We start from the raw sequence: 19,703 nt of genomic DNA, 5'->3' as shown, positions 1-19,703 counted from the left end.
GGCGCTGCTATTGGCGGGAAGGCGCGGGCCTGCGAGCTGCGCGGAGCCGGGCGGCGGGTTGAGGGCCCGACTGCTATTGTTGCCGCATCGCAGAGGAGAGCGGCCGGCGCGCAGCCATGAGCGGCGGTGTGTACGGCGGAGGTGAGTCCCGCGCTGTTTGAGCTCCCGCTACTCTGTGAGGCTCCGCGTGCCCGCCCGGCCCGCCGCTCCCTTAGAGCCCAGCGGCGCGGCCCCGCGCGGCGGCCCCTGGCTGGAGGCGGTGGTGTGGTGCCGGGCGCGGGACCGAGAGTCGGAGCCCTGGGGAGGAGTGCGGCTCGGAGCGTGACGCCTTGGCCTGCAGCGCTGGCGTGTCCGGGGCCGGCTGTCCCTGTTGCGGTTCTGGCTGACTCGGGGCAGTCCGGGCCTGCCTCGGTTTGTGCGAGGTTTTGGCAGTTTGATCTCGGAGTCTGTTTGATGCAATCACGGAATCGCTGGGTTAAAACCGACCTTAAAGTGCACCCTCTGCCCCCACGAACTCGGGCAGCCCGGGACCACGTAGCCTGGCCGGGGCACCTACAGGGATGGGGCACCCACAGCTCTGGGCAGCAGTGCTGGGGCCTCACTGCCCTTTCTGAAAAACTTCCCCCAACATCTGACCTAAATCTCTCTTCCTTTAGTTCAGAACCATTCCCCCTTGTCCTATCACTATCAAACTGTACAAAGTCAGTTTCCCTCTTGCTTATAAGCCCCCTTTAAGTACTGGAAGGCTGCAACAAGTTCTCACTAGAGCCTTCTCCAAACTAAGCAAGACCAGCTCCTTTTCTCCATAGGAGAGGTGCTCCAGCCCTTTGACTACTCTCTTCTTGACTCTCTTCTGGACCCCCTCCAAAAGCTCCTCATCCTTGTGCTGGGAGCACCAGTCCTGGGACGTGATACTACAGATGGTGCTTTGCAAGGACGGAGCACAGTCTCCTTCCTCGCCCTACAGCTCAGGGTACTTTTGGCTTTCTGGGCTGGAAGTGCACACTGCTGCCTCACATTCAGCCTTTTGACCCTCAAGTCCTGCACAGGGCTGCTCTCAGTGAATTCTTCTCCTAGTCTGTAGGCATATCCAATCCAGGTACAACACCTTGTATGAGTCCTTGTTGAATGTTGTGAAGTTCATGTAGACCCACTTCTCAAGCTTGTATTTAGGTTCAACCCTCTTCTGTTAAAATTACCCTTTTACTCATGCCAAATAAAGGTATTGCAGTGTCCCAGGTACAGCCTGTCTGTGGCCACCTGATGGCTCTCCATTAGCCTGAATTCTGAATAGAGAAGTTTCTCTGTGTCTTGGGAAAGGTGCTTTATTGTGTTGATTTTTTTAAATTTCTTTGTTTGTCAAGCAAAGCAGACAGAAGAGAAAGTTCAGGTCAGGACTGCAGTAGAGCACAATAACCATTCACTACTTCTTTGTTAACAATCTTTTCAGATGAAGTTGGGGCTCTTGTTTTTGACATTGGCTCGTATACAGTGAGAGCAGGCTATGCAGGTGAAGACTGTCCAAAGGTAAGAATCTCTGTGAACTCAGTGGGATTCTAACTGGAGCTTAGAACTTTATTAGTTGCGATCTTCCACGATATACTGTTTATTACTCTTAGTATTTAAGGAAAACTGAATTTTATTACAAAAAAAAAAAACCAACAAAACAACCCAGAACCAAAATGAATAGTTTTCAGTGATATCTTACCTATTGCTTTACAGGTTGATTTTCCAACAGCTATAGGCGTGGTGCTAGAAAGAGACAATGGCAGCACTCTGATGGAGATAGATGGTGACAAAGGCAAACAAGGGGGCCCGACTTACTACATAGACACCAATGCCCTGAGAGTCCCAAGGGAAAATATGGAGGCCATTTCACCTTTAAAAAATGGAATGAGTATGGTGCTCTGTCTTTTTTACCTGTTCTTAAGATACCACTGCTAGTCTGCAAAAAGTCATAGCTTTCATGCAAACAGATGCAATATGTTAACTGTTTTTTCCCTCTGGAGTTAGAGAACAGGCTTATAAAGAAAAAAAGATCTGCTTTCACTAAAGAAATTTTAATACAATAATGAGCATTTTTATGTCTTAATAGGAGAGTTGTGGATTCTTGTTTATTTGATGGCTTTAATATAGCTTTCTCCTTAATAAAAAAGCAATTTTTGGAAACAATTCCAGAGATTGTTCCTTTATATGTATGGACAGAGGCTATCAGCCTTAAGAATGGATGCTTGATTTACAAAATACATTAAGTGTATGTGGTTTACTATATTGGTGGACATTTATTATAATTTAATTGCTATCATGATACTTATTAAAAAAAAAAAGAATTTGCAAAGCAGGAGGGGTGTAGGTCTGCTGAAGACAGCTTTTGACTGAAGAGCTGTCTGGAAAAATAAAAGTATCAGGAAACCTTTATGTGGATTTATGAAGTGGATCAGAAGTTAGAAGTAACTAATCTGCTTGCTTCAATGTCATTGCAGTTGAAGACTGGGATAGTTTCCAGGCAATTTTGGATCACACTTACAAGATGCATATTAAATCTGAAGCGAGTTTGCATCCTGTCCTTATGTCTGAAGCACCAGTGAGTAAAAGCAGCTTTGCATTTTGAGGACTCTTAACTGTATCTTCTTGCTGAGTCTACAGACATTAGTCTTGGAGAAATGTGATACTGGCTTGTAGGTTACAAATGTTAAAACTGAACCACCAAAGATTTTACTATTAATGAAGATTTTAAGGAAACAAATTATTAGAAATTTGTTTTTCTAGAATTTTGATGTAATTAAAGCCATTATTTCAAATTGTAATTACTTTCTTACTTCGTTAGCATTCTTTTATTATGCTCAAATGATCATAAGATAAGCATAATTTTTTTTTTGTATTTTTTCTTCTAGTGGAATACTAGAGCAAAGCGTGAGAAACTGACTGAATTGATGTTTGAACACTACAACATCCCTGCTTTTTTCTTGTGTAAAACTGCTGTTCTAACAGCGTATCCTTTGGAATATTATGCTATTTTTATTTATTTTTTTCACTTCTGGAAATTACAGTAAACCTATTCTAGGGAATTCCTAGTTTAACAGCGTGTCTAATTTTTCTTCATCAGATTAGTTTTTCCATAAACATATAGGGAAGAAGTAAACAACGTCAATTTCTGAACTTCAAGTTCACTTTTGAAGATCTCCCAGTCTGGCTATTGTCCTTGGAGGTGATGTCTTTTTCTTATTTGCCTTTTTTTTTTCTTCCCCTTTTTCTTTTGTTAGTTTCCATATTATACCATGAGTAAGAATACTGCAGAAACAAAACAGTATTGTCCAAACTTCTAAATGCAGTAACTGGAGTTTGAAGTTCCCATAGCCTTAAGATTTGCAACTGTTTTAAAGAATAAGCTTTCACCCTTTAGAATCTAAATAAGTTGGATTCATATTGAGATTACTGATAGTGCTGATTTGGACTGCCATCTTTGTCCAAAGCTCAAATTAGACCAATGCTAAGTGTTTTCTCTATGTGGTTGTGCATTTCATAGGAGGGTGATGTGCATGGGAAAACAGCAAGTTTGACTGTAGAGCTGAGGAATTAAACATTGGCATTCTTGTTTCTAATTATGCTTAAATTGCATGACACTTCTTTTTTAAGGTGGAAATTACAGCATTTTCTTTAATTGCTTTGGCTAGTTTTGCTAATGGGAGATCTACAGGTCTCATCTTGGATAGTGGAGCAACACATACCACTGCTATCCCAGTGCATGATGGTTATGTACTTCAGCAAGGTAAAATTTTCATGGATTATGGCACAGCAGTATTAAAGTCAAGTTGGCTTGCTTTCTGCTTTTACAGTTCAGATGTTGCTTTTGAATGTATCTATCCCCTTAAGTACTAAAAACAAAACAATGAATATCAAAGTGTGTCTCTGACAAGTAAGAGTTTGCTGGGGGAGTTCATTGTGATTTTAGTGCTTTACAAGTGTGGTGGGGTGGGTTGTTTTTGTCTTTCAGGTATTGTAAAGTCACCACTAGCAGGAGACTTCATTACTATGCAGTGCAGAGAATTGTTTCAGGAAATGAATATAGAGATAATTCCTCCGTATATGATTGCTTCAAAGGTGGGAAAGTTACCTTATTTAGTGTTTGTTTGGGGATAAGGAGCTTAAATGGGGAACTGATGGTTGTGTTCCCTGCAACCTCAGGAAGCAGTTCGTGAGGGGTCACCAGCAAATTGGAAGAGGAAAGAAAAGTTACCCCAGGTCACTAGGTCTTGGCACAACTACATGTGTAATGTAAGTATGTCATTTCTCCCGCTCAGCCTCCACGGGCATCCCATAAAGAAGTGTTATTTGCAAGTGTGTGAGGTTTTCTTCTTTAAGAACTAGAAAATGTTAAAAAACACAGTGTCAGTTCTGTAATTCTGCTGAATTATTGACTGACATTCTTGTAATCATGTAATGCCTGTCTCCACAGTGTGTCATTCAGGACTTCCAAGCTTCCGTCCTCCAAGTATCAGATTCAACCTATGATGAACAGTATGTCACTGCTTTCTTCCTTGTGATATTAGTTAATAGATGTGCACAGAATGCTTTGCCTGTTCACTGCTGTTGGTTTATTTTATTGGAGATGACTAGATAAAAATTTGTTTCTATAAGTAGTGAAACAGAGTGCATCCAGGTGGTTGCTTATTTAATATTCCTTAAGATCATAAAACTTATCAAAAGTGTCATTTATATAAATCACAATATTCTCATTGAAACTTTGGTTTATGATGCTACTTAGATAACATCCTGTGTATGTTGTACTTGTTGTGGTACTTAGACAGTGTTGTTTTCTGAATGCTCTAGGGTAGCTGCTCAGATGCCAACGGTTCATTACGAGTTCCCCAATGGCTATAACTGTGACTTTGGTGCTGAGCGTCTGAAAATTCCTGAGGGATTATTTGACCCTTCTAATGTAAAGGTAAAACAATTATGATATGTAATAATTAGGAGGCTTTAAATCACTAGTTTGTAGCATGGTTTCTCTTTGTACAGTGTCCCTTGTTTACTGATTTGTATATGTGTATTTATATCACATGGTTCTTTCTCCAGTAAAATTGGTCTCCATTGTTTTTTTTTTTTTTTTTTTTTTTTTTTTTTTTTTTTTTAGGGTTGGGATGGTAACAGAAGTGTAGTTCATAAACTAACTGAGATGAGCTGAATGGGGGGAAAAAAATATTTTTTTCTACTTTCCATAAAAATGTTTTGCTCTCTTTAATAAATTAGGTTAATTCAGCTCATTCAGACCTTTTGTGGTTTTTTTTGAAGTGATGTGTAAATTACTGATTTGAATTTTAGGGTTTATCTGGTAACACGATGCTGGGTGTGAGTCATGTTGTCACAACAAGCGTTGGGATGTGTGATATAGACATCAGGCCGGTAAGTAGTAGTCAGAAATGTGCTAGTTAGGGCATAGATAGATACTGTACTGTTGTAATTAATTTTTTTACTAGAATATTGTTGATAAAAGAACATGAACTTCCTAGGATAATGATTAGTGCATAATAATGCTCTGAGTATTACGTATTTGGGAACATATAGGCTTGATTTTACATAACATTTATTCAGAAACCCCAAGTACAAGTCTAATATCCTATGTGTAAGTAGCTAATGTCTGTTTATGACTGACCTTGTGTAATGTATATGCGATTGGCTCCAGATTGTGCATTAGATTGGCATTTTCTGTTCATAACTGAGTGTTATCTTCAGGTTTCTGGGCCTAGCAGATATACTTCTTAAACGTAACCAATTGAACGGAACTTCTGGATGTGAGTAGAAGGAAGAGGTTATAAAGGAAAAGTTTTTAGTTTAAACAATGTTCTCACCTGCTCAGATGTCTTGATTTGTATGTTGTTCCATTCTGCTATGTGAAAGTTGCTTTCAGAATGATTTCAGAGTTAATGTAGGCTGCGTATTCTCTTTTCAGGGCCTCTATGGCAGTGTGATTGTAGCAGGAGGGAACACTCTAATACAGAGTTTCACAGACAGACTGAACAGAGAATTGTCTCAGAAAACTCCACCGGTAAAACAACTCTTCAGATTACTGTTACTTATCATTTTGCTTTTCTGCTGCATTTGCTAACTGTCTCTGTTGGGAGATAAGATAAAAACTGCATATGCTTCTGTTGCAGCATAGCTTTTCTTGGATTCTAAATACAGGGCAGATGAGCTCTGTTGTAAGTTAAATGAGATTGATCTTTTCCACCTGCCTGTTAGCATACACACCAAGTACTTTGTTGTCCTCTTGTTTCTAAAGGGCACCAGCCTCCTGCAGTTTGTCTCTGATTGTTGTTTTGTTTCACCTCACTCTCTATTCAGAGCATGCGTCTGAAATTGATAGCAAACAACACCACAGTGGAGCGGAGGTTCAGCTCATGGATTGGCGGTTCAATTTTGGCTTCTTTGGTTAGTAAACCCGTGTTAGTACATTATGCAGCAGCACTGCCCCGACATTTAAGGTCATATAAGTGTGAAGAGTTTGTGCTACTGGAACAGTAATTATCTGAATGTACTTTGCCACTTTCTTCTATATTTAATGGCAGTGTGCAGGCTTGAAATATGGTGTCTAGAAATGTTGTGTGCATCATGAAAGATAGAAATCTGTTTCGTTATCACATGCATGAACTTGATTGTCCAGGTTACTGAGCACTGAATGGCTTGTGGGGATTCCTTTAGCAGTATCAGACTGATAGCAGCTTTTGGTTTAATCATCAGTATGAAAAAAAACAAATGAAAAAGATAATGAAGCATGTGGAGTGAAATCCTCTTTCTTTACTTGATGTTAAGATCTGCTAATTTTTCCATTAATGAAAAGTTAAGCATGTTTCACTTAACCTCAATCTTTTTGGTTTGTTGTTTTGTTTTTGTAGGGTACTTTTCAACAAATGTGGATTTCTAAACAAGAATATGAAGAAGGAGGGAAACAATGCGTAGAAAGAAAATGCCCTTAAGTCTGTTACTGTGAAAATTGCTGCTTCCTCAGTGCTTCTTCTGATTTATAGCTTTAGCATACTCAGGAATGGGATGGACTTTTTTGTAGAAAGTTTATATTGGATTTTTTGTGTAATTCAAGTTCCATTTTTAACAAACCTTAGAAATTTTGAGAGACCTAATTGGTACTATCATAGAAAAAGGATGTTTATGTCCTCTGTAAAGCAATAATTCATATAACAAGTATTTTATAATTTTGTATAAATGTCTATTTTCTCTAGCATCTTTTCCTGGGAACAGCTTTACAGGTTAGCTAATAGAGGCATAACCTTGCAAATGCCTGCACAATTATTAAAAAATTCTTGTCTGCTTTCACATTTTAGTCTTCCTTTGCTAGTACTTCAGCCTTAAATTGCTCTTACTTCTCTCTAAAAATACAATTTGCTCTTCTGTATTTGAGCAACCTTGTGAGTACTCGCAGAGAAAGTTACTCTTCTCTTTTAAAAAATCAAAGTTTGTGTTTATTAATCTAGTGTAGGTGAGTCAGTTCAGTGTAGATTTCTACCCTTTGATGAAAGCATTACATTCCATTTAGTGGATGTTATGTTACACGCTGGTCTGCTGATTTTCTATTATGAAGCAATTTCACTTCAGTAAGCTGTCATTACTTTCCACTCATTTCTAAGAATGTATATAATGTGCTGAATGCCTTAGCGACGCAGATTATAAGCAGAGTTTTTTAGAGACAGGGAATGTAAGGCAGAGAATTTTTCCAGGACTAGCAGAATAGTCGTAGACCTCAGGATGTGGCTTTACATTTTGCAGGGAACTGTAACTTGAAGGGGCAGTCACAATTTGTTTATTGCTGGGTTAGCTCCCTTAGCTGACTCACAGCAAGGTCAGTAAGTGCCTGCAGTTTGCATGGGGAGTATGTGCTTGGGCAGAGGAAGTAGGGTGATTATTTTTTTCAGCAGGAACTACTATCAGGATGCAGCTCTATGTTGCTGTTTAGCTTACTCTGTTTTACAACTGTGTGTTGTTCTGTATTGTGGAACAGTGAAGTTCTGCTCCTTATTTTAAAGGCTGTGGAAAACCAAATAGCATTTAACTGATCTAAAAATACATGGTACTGCTACATTTTCAGTATCCTAGAAGACCTCAAGGGTAATAGGGACAGGGCGTCTAGTTGAAAGCTTTTGTGTTACCTCCGAGCAATAAAGTAATTTATCAAAACAGACTGTTTTTGTCATACCATAACAAACATCATTTGACTCTTGGATAAAGTTGCTTGATTCACATTTTCAAAGTTGCTGTCAAACTATACTTCTCTCAGAAAATGAGGGAGACTTAGCACTGTGTGACAGATGGGCTGCTGTGGTCATGCTGGAAGGAAAAGTCAGTTGAGTTTGCATTTAAGTAGAATATGAAATGTCAGCTGGACTTCTGTCTCAGCACATCAGAACTGTTAGAAGTTACTGTGGCATCAGTGAAGTACTAAGATTGATTTGACAGTTTAGAGCTTGAGATGAGGAGAGAAAGTAGACATCTTATTTGGTTCTCTTCGTGAATTGACTGTAAATTTCAAGTTTTCCTTCTTTGACACGCACTTAAGTTTTAGCAGTTATCTTTGTTACCTTTATAAAACTACAGTACAGTGGTAATATCTGGGAAGGGTCTCACACTATATGCAGAGCAAAACGTTTACTAGGGCTTCATTCTAAATTTTTTACACAATCTCATTTAAAGCTGTCATGAAGTAGTGCTTATTGCTAAGTGAGAGCATAATAAATAAAAGATTCCTTACCTTCCTACTTCAATTGCAGAGATTACTATTACTAGTCTTCCTACAAACATTCTGCTTACTGCAAAAAACAGTGCACCAATGTTGGAATTAGTCAGAGGTATCTTGAAGTCTAGCTATAAAGACTGCATTTTTAAAAGCTGACACTAAATATTTAATATTTGTAAATGAGCCAGATTCAAAGTAGGGAAAAGGTTCCTTGCAGCTCAGTTACTAACAGTGTATATTCCCCATGTGATTAGGTAGAACACGTACGTTAACAGGTGATGATAGCAGCACCAAAGAAGATCAGGGAACAAGGTATGGGATGTGAGCTTCAGCTGTTCCCATGTGTCTCTCTGGTTTCAGTACATGCTTGTTAAACTAAACCAGCTAACTGCCCCTACACTTTATAATTTCATCTGGCTCCTGTTTGCTGTTAGTAATGTATGATTCACTTTTATAGTAGTTGGTTAAGATAATTTTCCAAGTGTTTCTACAAACAAGTGTTGTGATCAATTTTTGAGTTACGTACTGAAGCAGCTCTTTAATTTCAAATTAAATTTAGGTTAAGTGTGAGTTAAAATAAAGATGGAGGCCATTAGGAACACTCAGTTGTTTACTGGTTTCAGAACTTGCTTCCATGTTCCACTCACAAAGACACTCAATTTCTTGCAGCACTCTTCAGGGTGTTACTGGCTCTGAGCTTTTATAGCAAGGTGAGGAAACTTTTTTTCTAGGAGTTTCTGCTTCTTCTTCTGCAGGTTTTGCCTTCTATTCCTTATTCGTAAATATTTTTCGAGTCTAAGCCTGAAATAAATTAGTGTGGTTAGGAAACAGACACTGTGCAACGTCCTTAATGAACTCACTAATCAAATAGAGGCTCCCACTGAGTATGACTTCAGTATTCATTTACTTTGCTTTTGATAAGCAGCACTGCCTGCAAAGCAGACTCCTTACTGTCTTCTGCTTTTGAATTCTACAGCAATTACAGTCTTAGGGGGCATCTTGGGTATTCTGCATGTGAAATGACTTACGTTACGTTCATAGGCAGTTAAATCTCTTAACTAAGATGAGAAGAGCAAACTGCAACTTACAAAAGCCTTGTTTTCAATCTACTAGCTGTATGAAAGAAAAAAAATCCTTGCTAAGTAGAAAGAGGAAGAATGAGTAACAGCAGAAAATCATTTTCAATTAAAAAAAGACTTTTACCTGATGAAGCGGTTCACGTGAGATAAGTAATAAAACTTCCTTCTTTTGTATTTTTTGTTCAGGTGCCATGGTATTGGCCATTCCTTGTACGAATACCTGTTACAGACACACAGAAGTGATCATACAATGTACAGTCTGGTAGAATTCAAAGACACTGATAGAAAATTCTTGGGTGAAAGCATGGTCTGATTTGGACAGCATGGAACTTGTTATAATTAATGGTTGAGTTTAGCTACAGAATCATTTAGCAACAGTTACAGGCACATGAAAAATAAATAACGAAGCATTTGAATGCTAACTAGCAATCATGTTTCTTTCTATGTAACATATGCATCTTCTCTTGGTCAAGAGAGATACCATGAGAAAACTGCCAGTGTATGAAGCAGATCTTTTTCATACCAGTAGGTGCGTCCCAAGAAGTCATTTCTCCACTCTCCAGGCACTGGCTTTTCGTGGCCAGTTTGTAGAAGTCTCAAAGCAATTTCTCTTTCTCTGACAACCAAGTCAATATTTTTCATAGACTTTTGTACCTGGAAATAAGAAATAATTTTAGGATGGACCAACAAAATACAGTGCTTACAACTTAAAAACCTCAAATGGATATCTGACAAATCTCAAAGTAAACACAGGTAAAATAAATGAGGAACTCCATTGCACAATTGTGGCCTAAGTGAAACAGCTTAATGGGGTTTACGTGATAGCATACTAAAGAATGGGTGCCTTAAAACATGAAGTTACAAACAGAACAGATGGAAAAAGAAGTGTGAATGTGAAAGCTCTAATACTGATGGTGTAGAGGGCTCTCAAGCAGGGAAGGAAGGGAGCAAAAGAAATGAAGATGTGCTGTATTCTATCACATGGCTTGTAATAGCCACTAGCTATTATAGTTTTCATTTTGCTGTCACAGCTTCAGTGCACACTGGCTGATTAGAAAGCTGTAGAGAATGTTTAAAAAAGAATTTTCTATAAATCCTCTAGTACAGCTTCAGCAAGATAAATATAGAAAAGTATTGAATATTCTATTATTATATAACAAGTGAAGAGGCCTTTCCGCTCGAGCAGAGCATTAGTGTTCATGCTAACAAAAAGGAAAATTACAAAATGGACTTCAACAAGCCTCAAAACACTTTTCACGTAGCAGTTTTACTGAGAGTTACATTTTCAGCTAGTATGGAAAACATTACCTTTTCTAATCGTTCTGGACTTGGCATGGGCTTCAGCTGCCGCTTTGATTCTTGTTCTAAAGTTAAAAGCATGTTCTTTTCCTTCAGTAGGACATACCTACATCAGAAAATATGGTACTTTAAAATAACTTCTGGACAAATCAGCAGTTTCTCACTGTCCTGCTGGACAGAGCACAGTTATCCAGCCTAAAGCCCCATATCCTGGGGAATTCATAGTAAAAACAATGACACTAACTGGAGACAGCAGGTGGTTGATGCATCCAACCTACAGGGAGAGGCTGTGAGTGATGGGTTCACTTGAAGAAAAGAAGGCTTGGGTGGGTTAACGCTACATCATCAAAAGCTTTTAAAGAAGAAAAGCTACTTTGATGAAACTTACCAAAGTTTGTGTAAGTCTTGACTGCTCTTAGCCCTCAGCTGCTTTATATTCCACGCATCCCCTGAAAAACAGAAGTCAGAAAATATTAATTTAATAGAGTAAAAGTTTCTTAATCTGAAAAGATGTGCTTCAATTTGCAGCCTCAGCTGGCTGTACAGAACAAGTATTGTGTTGTTAAAGTAATATCACATCTTGGAAAGCCACCCTGGTGGGTATTTAGCTTTGTTTAGGATATATAAATACCTTGAAAAGACAATGACTTACATGCTGTGCATTTGTGTTTGTCCAAGGCTGGGAATAGGGAAAGCTCTACAATGAATTCCTACACTGTGACACTCCTCCAGCATTTGATCACAAGTCCTCCGTGATACACTGACACTTCAGAGCACAACAGAGGACGCACACACACTCTGAATGGAAGTGCACAGAACTCACCAGACTTCACTGTTCTCTCCCCCCAGTTTTTTGGGTCATCGAAGAACTCCTCCAGGCCCTTCTGAGGCAGCGTGGTATGCAGAAACCTCGCGCGATAGAGGGGCCCGGTTTGTGCCACGCTCTTGCGGCACAGGTTCAGCGTTAACCTGCATAGCGATTAAAGGAAAAGCGACGTTCAACAGAAGAAAAAATAGCATTAGCCAGAATAGCCATATCCCTTCTCCCTGGGATCCCCGCTGCAACCCATGCCTCCATCCCGGCCCTGTCAGCAGTCCCGCCCGGTACATACCCGGGCAGGCCGGCAGCCGCCAGGCCCGGCCGCTCTGACAGCCGCAGCGCGCCCATAAGGCGCCGGCCGAGGGCGACCATCGCTGCGGCGGCCGCCATTTTCCCGCGGCGCTGCGGATGGCGTCTCGTGAGTGCGCCGGAAGTAGAAAGAACGCTCTGCCCTTTACCAAGATGGCGCCTGCCCGGCTTCAACCGCGTCTTCCTGTTCCGCCTCCGTGCCAGTCCCGGCCATGGCGGCCATGAGCCTGCTGCTGCGGGCGGCGGCTGCGTGGGGAGCGCGGCGAGCGGCGGGCAGCGCTCGCCTCCCGTGCCTCGCCGGGGCCGCCCGTCTGCCCGGCACTGTCGGTAGGATCTCGGTGGCTGTAGGAACGTAGGGTGGGGGGGGGCCATAGGTGCGAGGTGACCTTGGGGAGCGGAGGGAAAGGTGACCCGGGCAGAGGGAGGCCGCGGGGCCGGCTCGGGGCGCCGGGCGGGATCGGGCAGCGAGCAGGGGCCGCTGTGCCGGGGCCGTAACGACGGCTGCGCTGTTTCCCGGCGGGATTCACGTGCAGCGCTTCGGTTTTGCTTCCAGCGCCTGTGCGGTACAGCAGCGGCCATGGGAAGAGGATGTTCATCATCAAGGCAACGAGTTTTTATGATACTCGGTTTCTGAATATGTTGGTGAGTAAACTTAATGTATTCAGGGAAAGCATCTCCGTGTCTGAGACTGTCTTAAATGTAGTTTTTGTTGGTGCTGTTCACACGATTGAGAATTTTCAGTCCTGAAACGTGTAGCATCCTATGCTGTGAAATCAGAGCCTGGTGAAGTGGGAAAAGATAAACTGGATGATGTGGCAGAGGTTGCAATAGGTGGTTCAGCTGATGCTGCAATAACGTTTTAAAATATATGCATCATCTGCTATTGCTTTCTAGTTAGACCTTTTTTTAGAGACATTTTAGGTTACTTTTCTGCAGGATTTGCCTCCAGTTATCCAGACCATAACACCAGACTAAGGAAGCATGACCTGAGTTCAGCTGTCAAGAAGCAAGGTCTTGAGTAAGGCCCATTGTGAAGGGTAATAGCCAACCTGATCCTGCTCTGTTAGTGTGGTTGGGCTTCCTTTATCTGTCTTCAGTTGCAGTTACATGCTGAAGCCAGTCTGCACTTGGTGCTGAGGCGACATCTGGGGAAAGCACTGTTATCTGCTTCTGCAGGCACTGACCTCCTTTAGAGGTTGAATGCTCAAGTAAATGGGCCCATGGACTGACACAGCATCACTGTTCCTGCATTCTTATTTCTGTTGCATATAACGTTTCTGTCTGAAATACGAATGCGAATCTAAGAATTACTGGCAGCATTACATAGCCTTCAAACCCGTTTCACCTAACTTTTGTCAAGCTTCTGAGTTTTCCATGCTGATTTTTCTTCTTTCTGTACCTTTTGTAGAGATTCTATGCATTTCTGACAGGAATACCAGCGTTAATATTCATAATGTACGTCAACATCTTCATTGGTGCGTGCTCTGTCATGACTAAGATAAGTATATAATCATGGTTAGTAAAAAACGGAATGGATAAATGAAATTTAAGCAAGCTGGATTAAAAAAAAACAACCATCTTTTGAGGCTTGCTGTTTGGAAGACCATAAAGTAGGCCTAATGTCTATAGTAATACTGTATAACCACTGAGAAATACAAGTCCAGTTTTTCTTAGCAGTTTGAATTGAGAGATTAGGTACTTTCTATGTGAATTAGTGATTATTATTATTTTTAATTTGAAAGTCAGAATATGGAGTACTTGAATAAACAAAATACCTGTATGAAGTGATCCTTCCCTGTTTTCTTTATCAGGTGAAGCTGAACTTGCAGAGATTCCTGAAGGTTATATTCCAGAGTACTGGGAATACTACAAAGTGAGTGTAGCTTATAAAAGAATTGTGTGTTAGGATCAGCTCCCAAAAAGGTCCTAATTTTGGGAGCAAAATGTACGGAGTCTGGTAATGAGAATGGACACATCCCTACCTCTAGATATTGGTGTAGCAGAGCTCAAATTGTCAGAAAACTCCAAGTTTTTGCTGCAAGCACTTTAGAGTTTTGATAGAAGGCAGTTAATTCAGCAGTAATACTGTTTAGCTCATTCAGACTTTTATTCCCAGTGAAATGACTTTGTGTGGAAGCAATACTTGAAAATCTTACTGGTTACAGTAAGAGGTTTGGAGTCCAGTTCTGTGATGACAGTGGCAGTTTAAAGAAGTCTATTTCAAAGAAAGAAAATGTCTTCAGAGTGTCTTCTGTTAAGTTGTTTTTAATTTTACTACGGAATTTTCTTCTGCAGTTTATCTTGGCATTAAAAACTAGCAAAATAAATATACCGTTTTAGTGTTCTGATCTTACAAGTAGTTGAGCATGTTTTTAACTTTCCTATTATTGCTTGAATGACAGCACCCATAATTTTGATCATGTGTTCAGGATCAGGAACGTGCCATATAGTTTTGGTATGATGGCATTTCTATTTGAGAATTACATTAATATTTATTGTTTTTGTATTTTCCAGCACCCTATAAGTCGCTGGATAGCTCGTTACCTCCTTGACCCACCTGAAAAGAACTATGAGAAAGAGATGGCTTTCATCCACGTTGAAGCACAAAAGGCTCAAATGAGGTATGTTAAACTGTTGAGGTGTTTTTAAATGCTGGCACATGGTATAGTTTATTATTGTATTTTGATTAAAATGCTGAGTTGGACTCTATGTTGACGTGGAGTACCTGCTTGCTTATACATCACTTCACCCTTTGTGCTTGCTGCACTGGCTGGTGCCACAGTGGAAGTTGCAGTGTCTGCAATGCCTGCCTTCTTGGTATTAAGATTATCAGCACTGGAATAATCAAAGGGCAGTCTTGTGAAATAATACTCTCTTCACAACAGTTTGTATTTATAAAGTTATAGGTGATATGTCTTCCTGAGTGAGAAAATGGACACCTTTTTGCCTCTGCTAGTGCTCATGGTTTGAGTAGATAATGACAGTTTACAAGACTGGTCATGTTCCATAGTGCTGTTTTTGGGGGCAGCAATGTCATTATTCTAGATTTATTCAATACTTATTCAGAGTAAATTGTGGTAATAAAAGTCTGAGTTTCATGAACCACCGCTGCTGGGACCAAGAGAGTACTGATCCTTTGACCATCACATTCAGTTCTGGTTTTCTGTGTATTTAGAGCTGAAAAGTGTATCAAAAACTGTCTAGCTCCTTACTAAGCAACACCCTAAGACAGAACTGCAGATGTTTTTGTTACTCCTGTGATATGTCTTGAAAATGAAATAGAAGAATTTAGTAGTTCACATTAAAGTTGAACCCTTAGTATTTTGTTATTACTTGTATTTCAGTAGTGTTTATAAACAGTGGATGCTAAACTCAGTGCTGCTCTCAGTAACGCCTGGATGTTAAACACTGATACAAGTCTGATCAAAACCAGAAGATTTCATGTTTGGTGTGAATGGTGCTCTTTCTTTTAGGCTGATGGAGTTGGAGGCACGGAGACTGATGAGAGAGAGGGGAGATGGACCTTGGTATCACTACGAAACACCTGATAAAAATCTTGTTGACAATTCTATGAAAGCAACACCTGACAATTGAACAGATTTAAAGCAGTATGCACCATTTTAAAAGCATACCAACAAATTGTGGCTTATCTATGGAGTATACGACCTGCTGTTTAATGACAGAAATAAAAAATTAAAAACCACAGAAAGTGTTTGATTCTAATATTTTGAAAGAAATCGTGTGAGAAAGTTCAGCTTTTATAGCTGTTAAAGATACTAATCAGATAAAATGCTTCATGTCAGTTGCTGACAATTAGTCGTTTTCTCCAGAGCATCAATATAGAATGGTTCTTTTGCCCTAATGGATGTGAAACAAGTTGGTAACTTTGGTTATTATCACGTAATATCTACTAGTTTTAAAGTTTTAAGTGAAAGGTGCAACACACCATAAGGGCTTTTTTATTTATGATGCCTTGTGTTAAACTGGTTATGGAAAAGGAAGGAAGGAAAATACCTTTAGATCTTTGGGATTATATTTATCGTTTGAGACAAGTATTTTTTTTTCTCATTGTCTGTAGTCAAACCCATCTTTCACTTTGCATGCTGTTCAACATCTGCTATCATTTTCTTTCGCTTGCTTCACTTTCTCACCTCCTTTTGTACAGTCTAAAAGACTTCTTAAAGATAGAAACACAGAGATGACTGACTTCTTTGCTTTGTTTCAAATGAAACCATTCTCAGCGTAGATCACCCCAGAGGAGGTCCTTCTGGAACACGTTTCTACACTGCTCTGGTTGTGGGGTTATTTTTCCCCCCTATTTCTCTTGCGGGAAGTACGGAGCCTTGTCTGCCAGCCTCGTGCCGCTAGAGGGACGCGTTCCCTCGGGGTCTGACGGCCGTAGTGCTCACGCTCTGAATCCCTCAGGAGAGGATAACGTCTTTTGCAGCGTGCGGCCCAGAGTTATCCGTCTGTACTGAGTTTCCACTTTTCTTTTAAGGAAAGGAGCCCGAATTCTGTAGTAATCGCTGGTTAAAAATCGCGGTTTCCAACTGCCAAAACTCGCGGCTTTCTCCACGTGAAGCAGCGTGACGCCGGCCCTCAGCGAAGCGATGCGCTCTGAGCGCTGCCGGTAACAGAAAGACTCGGATCGACTTTGTGTCAGCGCTCGGGCTTGTCCTTGTGGCCTGCATCGATCTCTCCCGTTAGCTGCTCCTCCTCACTGCAGCGCTCCTTGTTCATAAACGCTTCGTCAGTCACGGCTGATAAAGAACACGAGGCTTTCCGGGTAAAACAGCCGAGCCCCCGCGTTCGCTCGTCCTTCCGACGCCGAGCGGAGCGCGGCGGGAACGCCCTGCGGAGCGGACCCGGCCCCCGCGGGCAGCGCCCGGCGGCTGAGGGCGGGCGGACGCCGCTCTGCCCCTCCTTCCGCCCCCGTCGGGACCCCCCGGTGCCGCCGCAGCTGGTGCCGCTGCCATTGCATTAAAAATAGCCTCTTCCCTCCTCCCCCGGGCCCGGCTCCCGCCGCCGCCCTCCGCCCGCATCGCCCTCTCCCGCCCGCGGTCCGGAGGGAGGCAGGCGGCATGCAGCGGGCCGCGCTGTTCGGCGGCGGCGGCGACGCGCAGATGGCGGCCGGGGACCTGGGCGAGCTGCTGGTCCCCTACATGCCCACCATCCGCGTGCCCAAGTCCGGGGACCGGGTCTACAAGACGGAGTGTGCCTTCTCCTACGACTCTCCCGTGAGTGCAGCGCAGCCGTCGCTCCCCGAGTCCTCCGCGGGCTGCAGGGCCGCCCCTTCCCCGCCCGGGCTGACCCTTCCCCGCCCGGGCTGCCCCTCGGCCTTCGCCCCTCTTTCCCTCCACCTGCTGCGGTCCCCTCCCCTCCGCCGCCCTGAGCTCGTGGCGGCCGGGCTGCGTTTGAGGAGCAGGTGCTCGGAAATTCCTCTTTTTCAACGGAGCTGGGCTTGTATCCGTGCTCCACGTGAAGCCGAGGTTTCCCGGCAGTGATGGAGCGCTCCGTGATGATGTCCGAGTTAATGGCGTCAGTGTGAGTGCGGCTTGAGGGGCTGCGGTACGGAATATCCAACGAAAGGCGGTGTTTCTTCCTTCTAACTCAGAAAATCAAAAATTGGCTTTAAAGGTGACTCAGCTGTCTGGTGCTCGTCAGCCCTTGTTGTAGGGAGGTTATTTTTACCGCGCTCTTCAGCTCTCAAGTGTCACCCGGCAGCCGTGGCTGCGGGCGGTCTGATTAAAGCTGCCCCATCAGACCCTGCTGCGAAGGCGCTAATTGCATTACGTGCTTAACAAGTTTTGGTTCCTTTATTTTGGGGGGGGAATCACTGTACTGCAACCTTTTCTTCAGGTTTCTGCTCAGGTAAGCACAGGGTCGGCGTGCTTAGTAGCTTTTAGGCTGTTGTCATAGTGGATAAAATTGTTCTATTAACCAGTAGGAGAGGGCATCAAGTACTGCTACAAATATAAAAAATAGAAATAAAACAACAGTTAACCAAAACAATGAATCCCTCAAGAAACCTCAAATAAGCACAGCAATAGGTATGTTTAGAAAAGCTGCACTGGAACAAAGTGAAATATTTGAACAAGATTCAGGTAAAGGTAACATAGTGAAAAGGAGCATCAGAGTGACCTTGTGCTGCTGTCAGCGATGCTTTGTCCTGCTGATTTTATTGGGAAGAGCATTCAGATTTCTGACAACGTTGTCCTCAGCCATAAGAGCCTTTAAAAATAAATTGTATTATAGGCATTCACAGAACAAAGATCTGGATTGAACCTGTGTGGTCCTGGTGAAAATAGAGCCTCTGTTTCTGTTGTTTCCTGTGGCTTTTCAGCCCATGCTGCTCCTCAGCTCAGTTGAGCAAAAGATTTGATTTTTTACTCCCATGTAATCTAATGGATCCTTGGATGTGGTTTTCAGGATGATAGCTGTAAGGGACAAGTGGGTGCTTTCTCAGGTGAAATGTTCTTGAGCGCAGATTTGAAAATTGTAAGACTTCATTTTTACAGTCTTTAATTCAGAAGGAAAGTGTAGGAAGGGCTCAGCTTGTTGCCTTGTCTGAGGGAAGGTGTTGACCCTGGTGTGCTTTGTATTACATTGGCTTGGCAGCTTCTTTCCTCAGGTCAGCTCTGTATAACCTCAGTTATACAGTTCTTCCTATGGAGCTGTGTGCCCTTTGTGAAAGAAGATACACGTGTTTATCTTTATTAGTGCTACAGCAAACAGTCTGTGTTTAAAACATGTCCTTTTGTGTTTTATTATCTAAGTTAAGATTTCAGGTTCCCTCCAGCGATGGGCTGGGAAGCAACAGTCTCCTTTTGTACCACTTTCATACCACTGGAGTGATGAAATTCTCTGCCTCTCATTCCTCAGGGCTGATGCACAGCCCCTCTGGAGACCTGTGCTGCTGTGATGGGGATTTATTCTTTCTTGCTTTCTCTGGCAGATGAGCTTGACTTTGTGTACTCCAGTGAAACTTGGGGAGAAAGACTGCATTTGCATAACCTGTTGGTCCTTTTATTATTTATTATTTGTACAGAGCTATAATATTCAACTGGAAAATCCACCTTCTAATGGGCTTCTCATCTCAAAGGCTTCTGACCATTTTAGACACGACATCAGAAAGATAGGTGAATGCTAGAAGAGGGATAAAAACTGGAGTGTAAGAAAGGCTTATGAGCAGAATGTGCTCATTCTACGTGGAGGTGCTCTGAAGCATTCCTTGCAATGGGCATGGGTTGCTAGTACAGCACAGTCCAACAGGAGCAAGCTGTGTGGTTCTGTAGGTGGCTTGGTCCTCTACACATACATATAGGATTGCGTATGTTTGTGCAACTGAAAACTTGGGTTTGCTCTGTTGGAATATCTTGCTGCTGACAGCAGCTTCCTTTGTGCATCTTGCTGACTTCACTGTTGTGGCTTGGGAATTCTGTGATGGTTGTGT

General features: G+C 42.1%; 4 protein-coding genes across 4 annotated transcripts in view; 3 read left to right on the top strand and 1 right to left on the bottom strand.

The window, feature by feature from the left end:
- The first annotated feature begins 2 nt into the window (after positions 1–2).
- On the top strand, positions 3–8,434 carry ACTL6A (actin like 6A). The gene is made up of 14 exons (XM_065748345.1): positions 3–141; positions 1,451–1,527; positions 1,723–1,897; positions 2,484–2,584; positions 2,895–2,992; positions 3,675–3,769; positions 3,995–4,101; positions 4,186–4,275; positions 4,457–4,518; positions 4,831–4,945; positions 5,323–5,403; positions 5,951–6,046; positions 6,343–6,429; positions 6,894–8,434. The coding sequence occupies exons 1-14, from the start codon at positions 117–119 to the stop codon at positions 6,972–6,974; spliced, it is 1,290 nt and encodes a 429-aa protein (XP_065604417.1). The 5' UTR covers positions 3–116; the 3' UTR covers positions 6,975–8,434.
- Positions 8,435–9,261: 827 nt separating this feature from the next.
- Positions 9,262–11,570, bottom strand: MRPL47 (mitochondrial ribosomal protein L47). Its single transcript, XM_065748344.1, has 5 exons — positions 11,510–11,570; positions 11,131–11,227; positions 10,346–10,476; positions 9,947–10,042; positions 9,262–9,544 (listed from the first exon to the last, which is right to left on the bottom strand). Exons 2-5 carry the CDS (start codon positions 11,200–11,202, stop codon positions 9,427–9,429), a joined length of 417 nt encoding a protein of 138 aa, XP_065604416.1. The 5' UTR covers positions 11,203–11,227; positions 11,510–11,570; the 3' UTR covers positions 9,262–9,426.
- An 868-nt stretch (positions 11,571–12,438) lies between these two features.
- Positions 12,439–15,959, top strand: NDUFB5 (NADH:ubiquinone oxidoreductase subunit B5). The gene is made up of 6 exons (XM_065748343.1): positions 12,439–12,577; positions 12,804–12,892; positions 13,659–13,725; positions 14,062–14,123; positions 14,765–14,871; positions 15,724–15,959. The coding sequence occupies exons 1-6, from the start codon at positions 12,463–12,465 to the stop codon at positions 15,842–15,844; spliced, it is 561 nt and encodes a 186-aa protein (XP_065604415.1). The 5' UTR covers positions 12,439–12,462; the 3' UTR covers positions 15,845–15,959.
- Positions 15,960–17,323: 1,364 nt separating this feature from the next.
- USP13 (ubiquitin specific peptidase 13) overlaps positions 17,324–19,703 on the top strand; it is a 40,886-nt gene continuing 38,506 nt past the window's right edge. The window contains exon 1 of the mRNA XM_065748017.1: positions 17,324–17,487. Within this exon, the coding sequence (XP_065604089.1) occupies positions 17,332–17,487 (156 nt within the window). The 5' untranslated portion in view covers positions 17,324–17,331. The remainder of the gene's footprint in view (positions 17,488–19,703) is intronic.

The sequence above is a fragment of the Cyrtonyx montezumae genome, unplaced genomic scaffold (assembly GCF_038088225.1).
Source record: "Cyrtonyx montezumae isolate F1298 unplaced genomic scaffold, pur_monq_1.0 scaffold_5, whole genome shotgun sequence".
NCBI classification, from domain to species: domain Eukaryota; kingdom Metazoa; phylum Chordata; class Aves; order Galliformes; family Odontophoridae; genus Cyrtonyx; species Cyrtonyx montezumae.
This window is presented reverse-complemented; position numbering and strand designations above follow the sequence as displayed.

Coding starts and splice junctions, on each gene's coding strand:
- MRPL47 (XM_065748344.1), bottom strand. CDS start 11,202: ATGCTTTTAACTTTAGAACAAGAATCAAAGCGGCAGCTGAAGCCCATG. Junction 10,043..10,345: donor TTCTTGGGACGCACCTACTG/GTATGAAAAAGA, acceptor TGTCTGTAACAG/GTATTCGTACAAGGAATGGC. Junction 9,545..9,946: donor CACGTGAACCGCTTCATCAG/GTAAAAGTCTTT, acceptor AATTTATTTCAG/GCTTAGACTCGAAAAATATT.
- ACTL6A (XM_065748345.1), top strand. CDS start 117: ATGAGCGGCGGTGTGTACGGCGGAG. Junction 4,276..4,456: donor GGCACAACTACATGTGTAAT/GTAAGTATGTCA, acceptor CTGTCTCCACAG/TGTGTCATTCAGGACTTCCA. Junction 5,404..5,950: donor GTGATATAGACATCAGGCCG/GTAAGTAGTAGT, acceptor TTCTCTTTTCAG/GGCCTCTATGGCAGTGTGAT.
- NDUFB5 (XM_065748343.1), top strand. CDS start 12,463: ATGGCGGCCATGAGCCTGCTGCTGCGGGCGGCGGCTGCGTGGGGAGCG. Junction 12,578..12,803: donor CCGTCTGCCCGGCACTGTCG/GTAGGATCTCGG, acceptor TTTTGCTTCCAG/CGCCTGTGCGGTACAGCAGC. Junction 14,124..14,764: donor AGTACTGGGAATACTACAAA/GTGAGTGTAGCT, acceptor TGTATTTTCCAG/CACCCTATAAGTCGCTGGAT.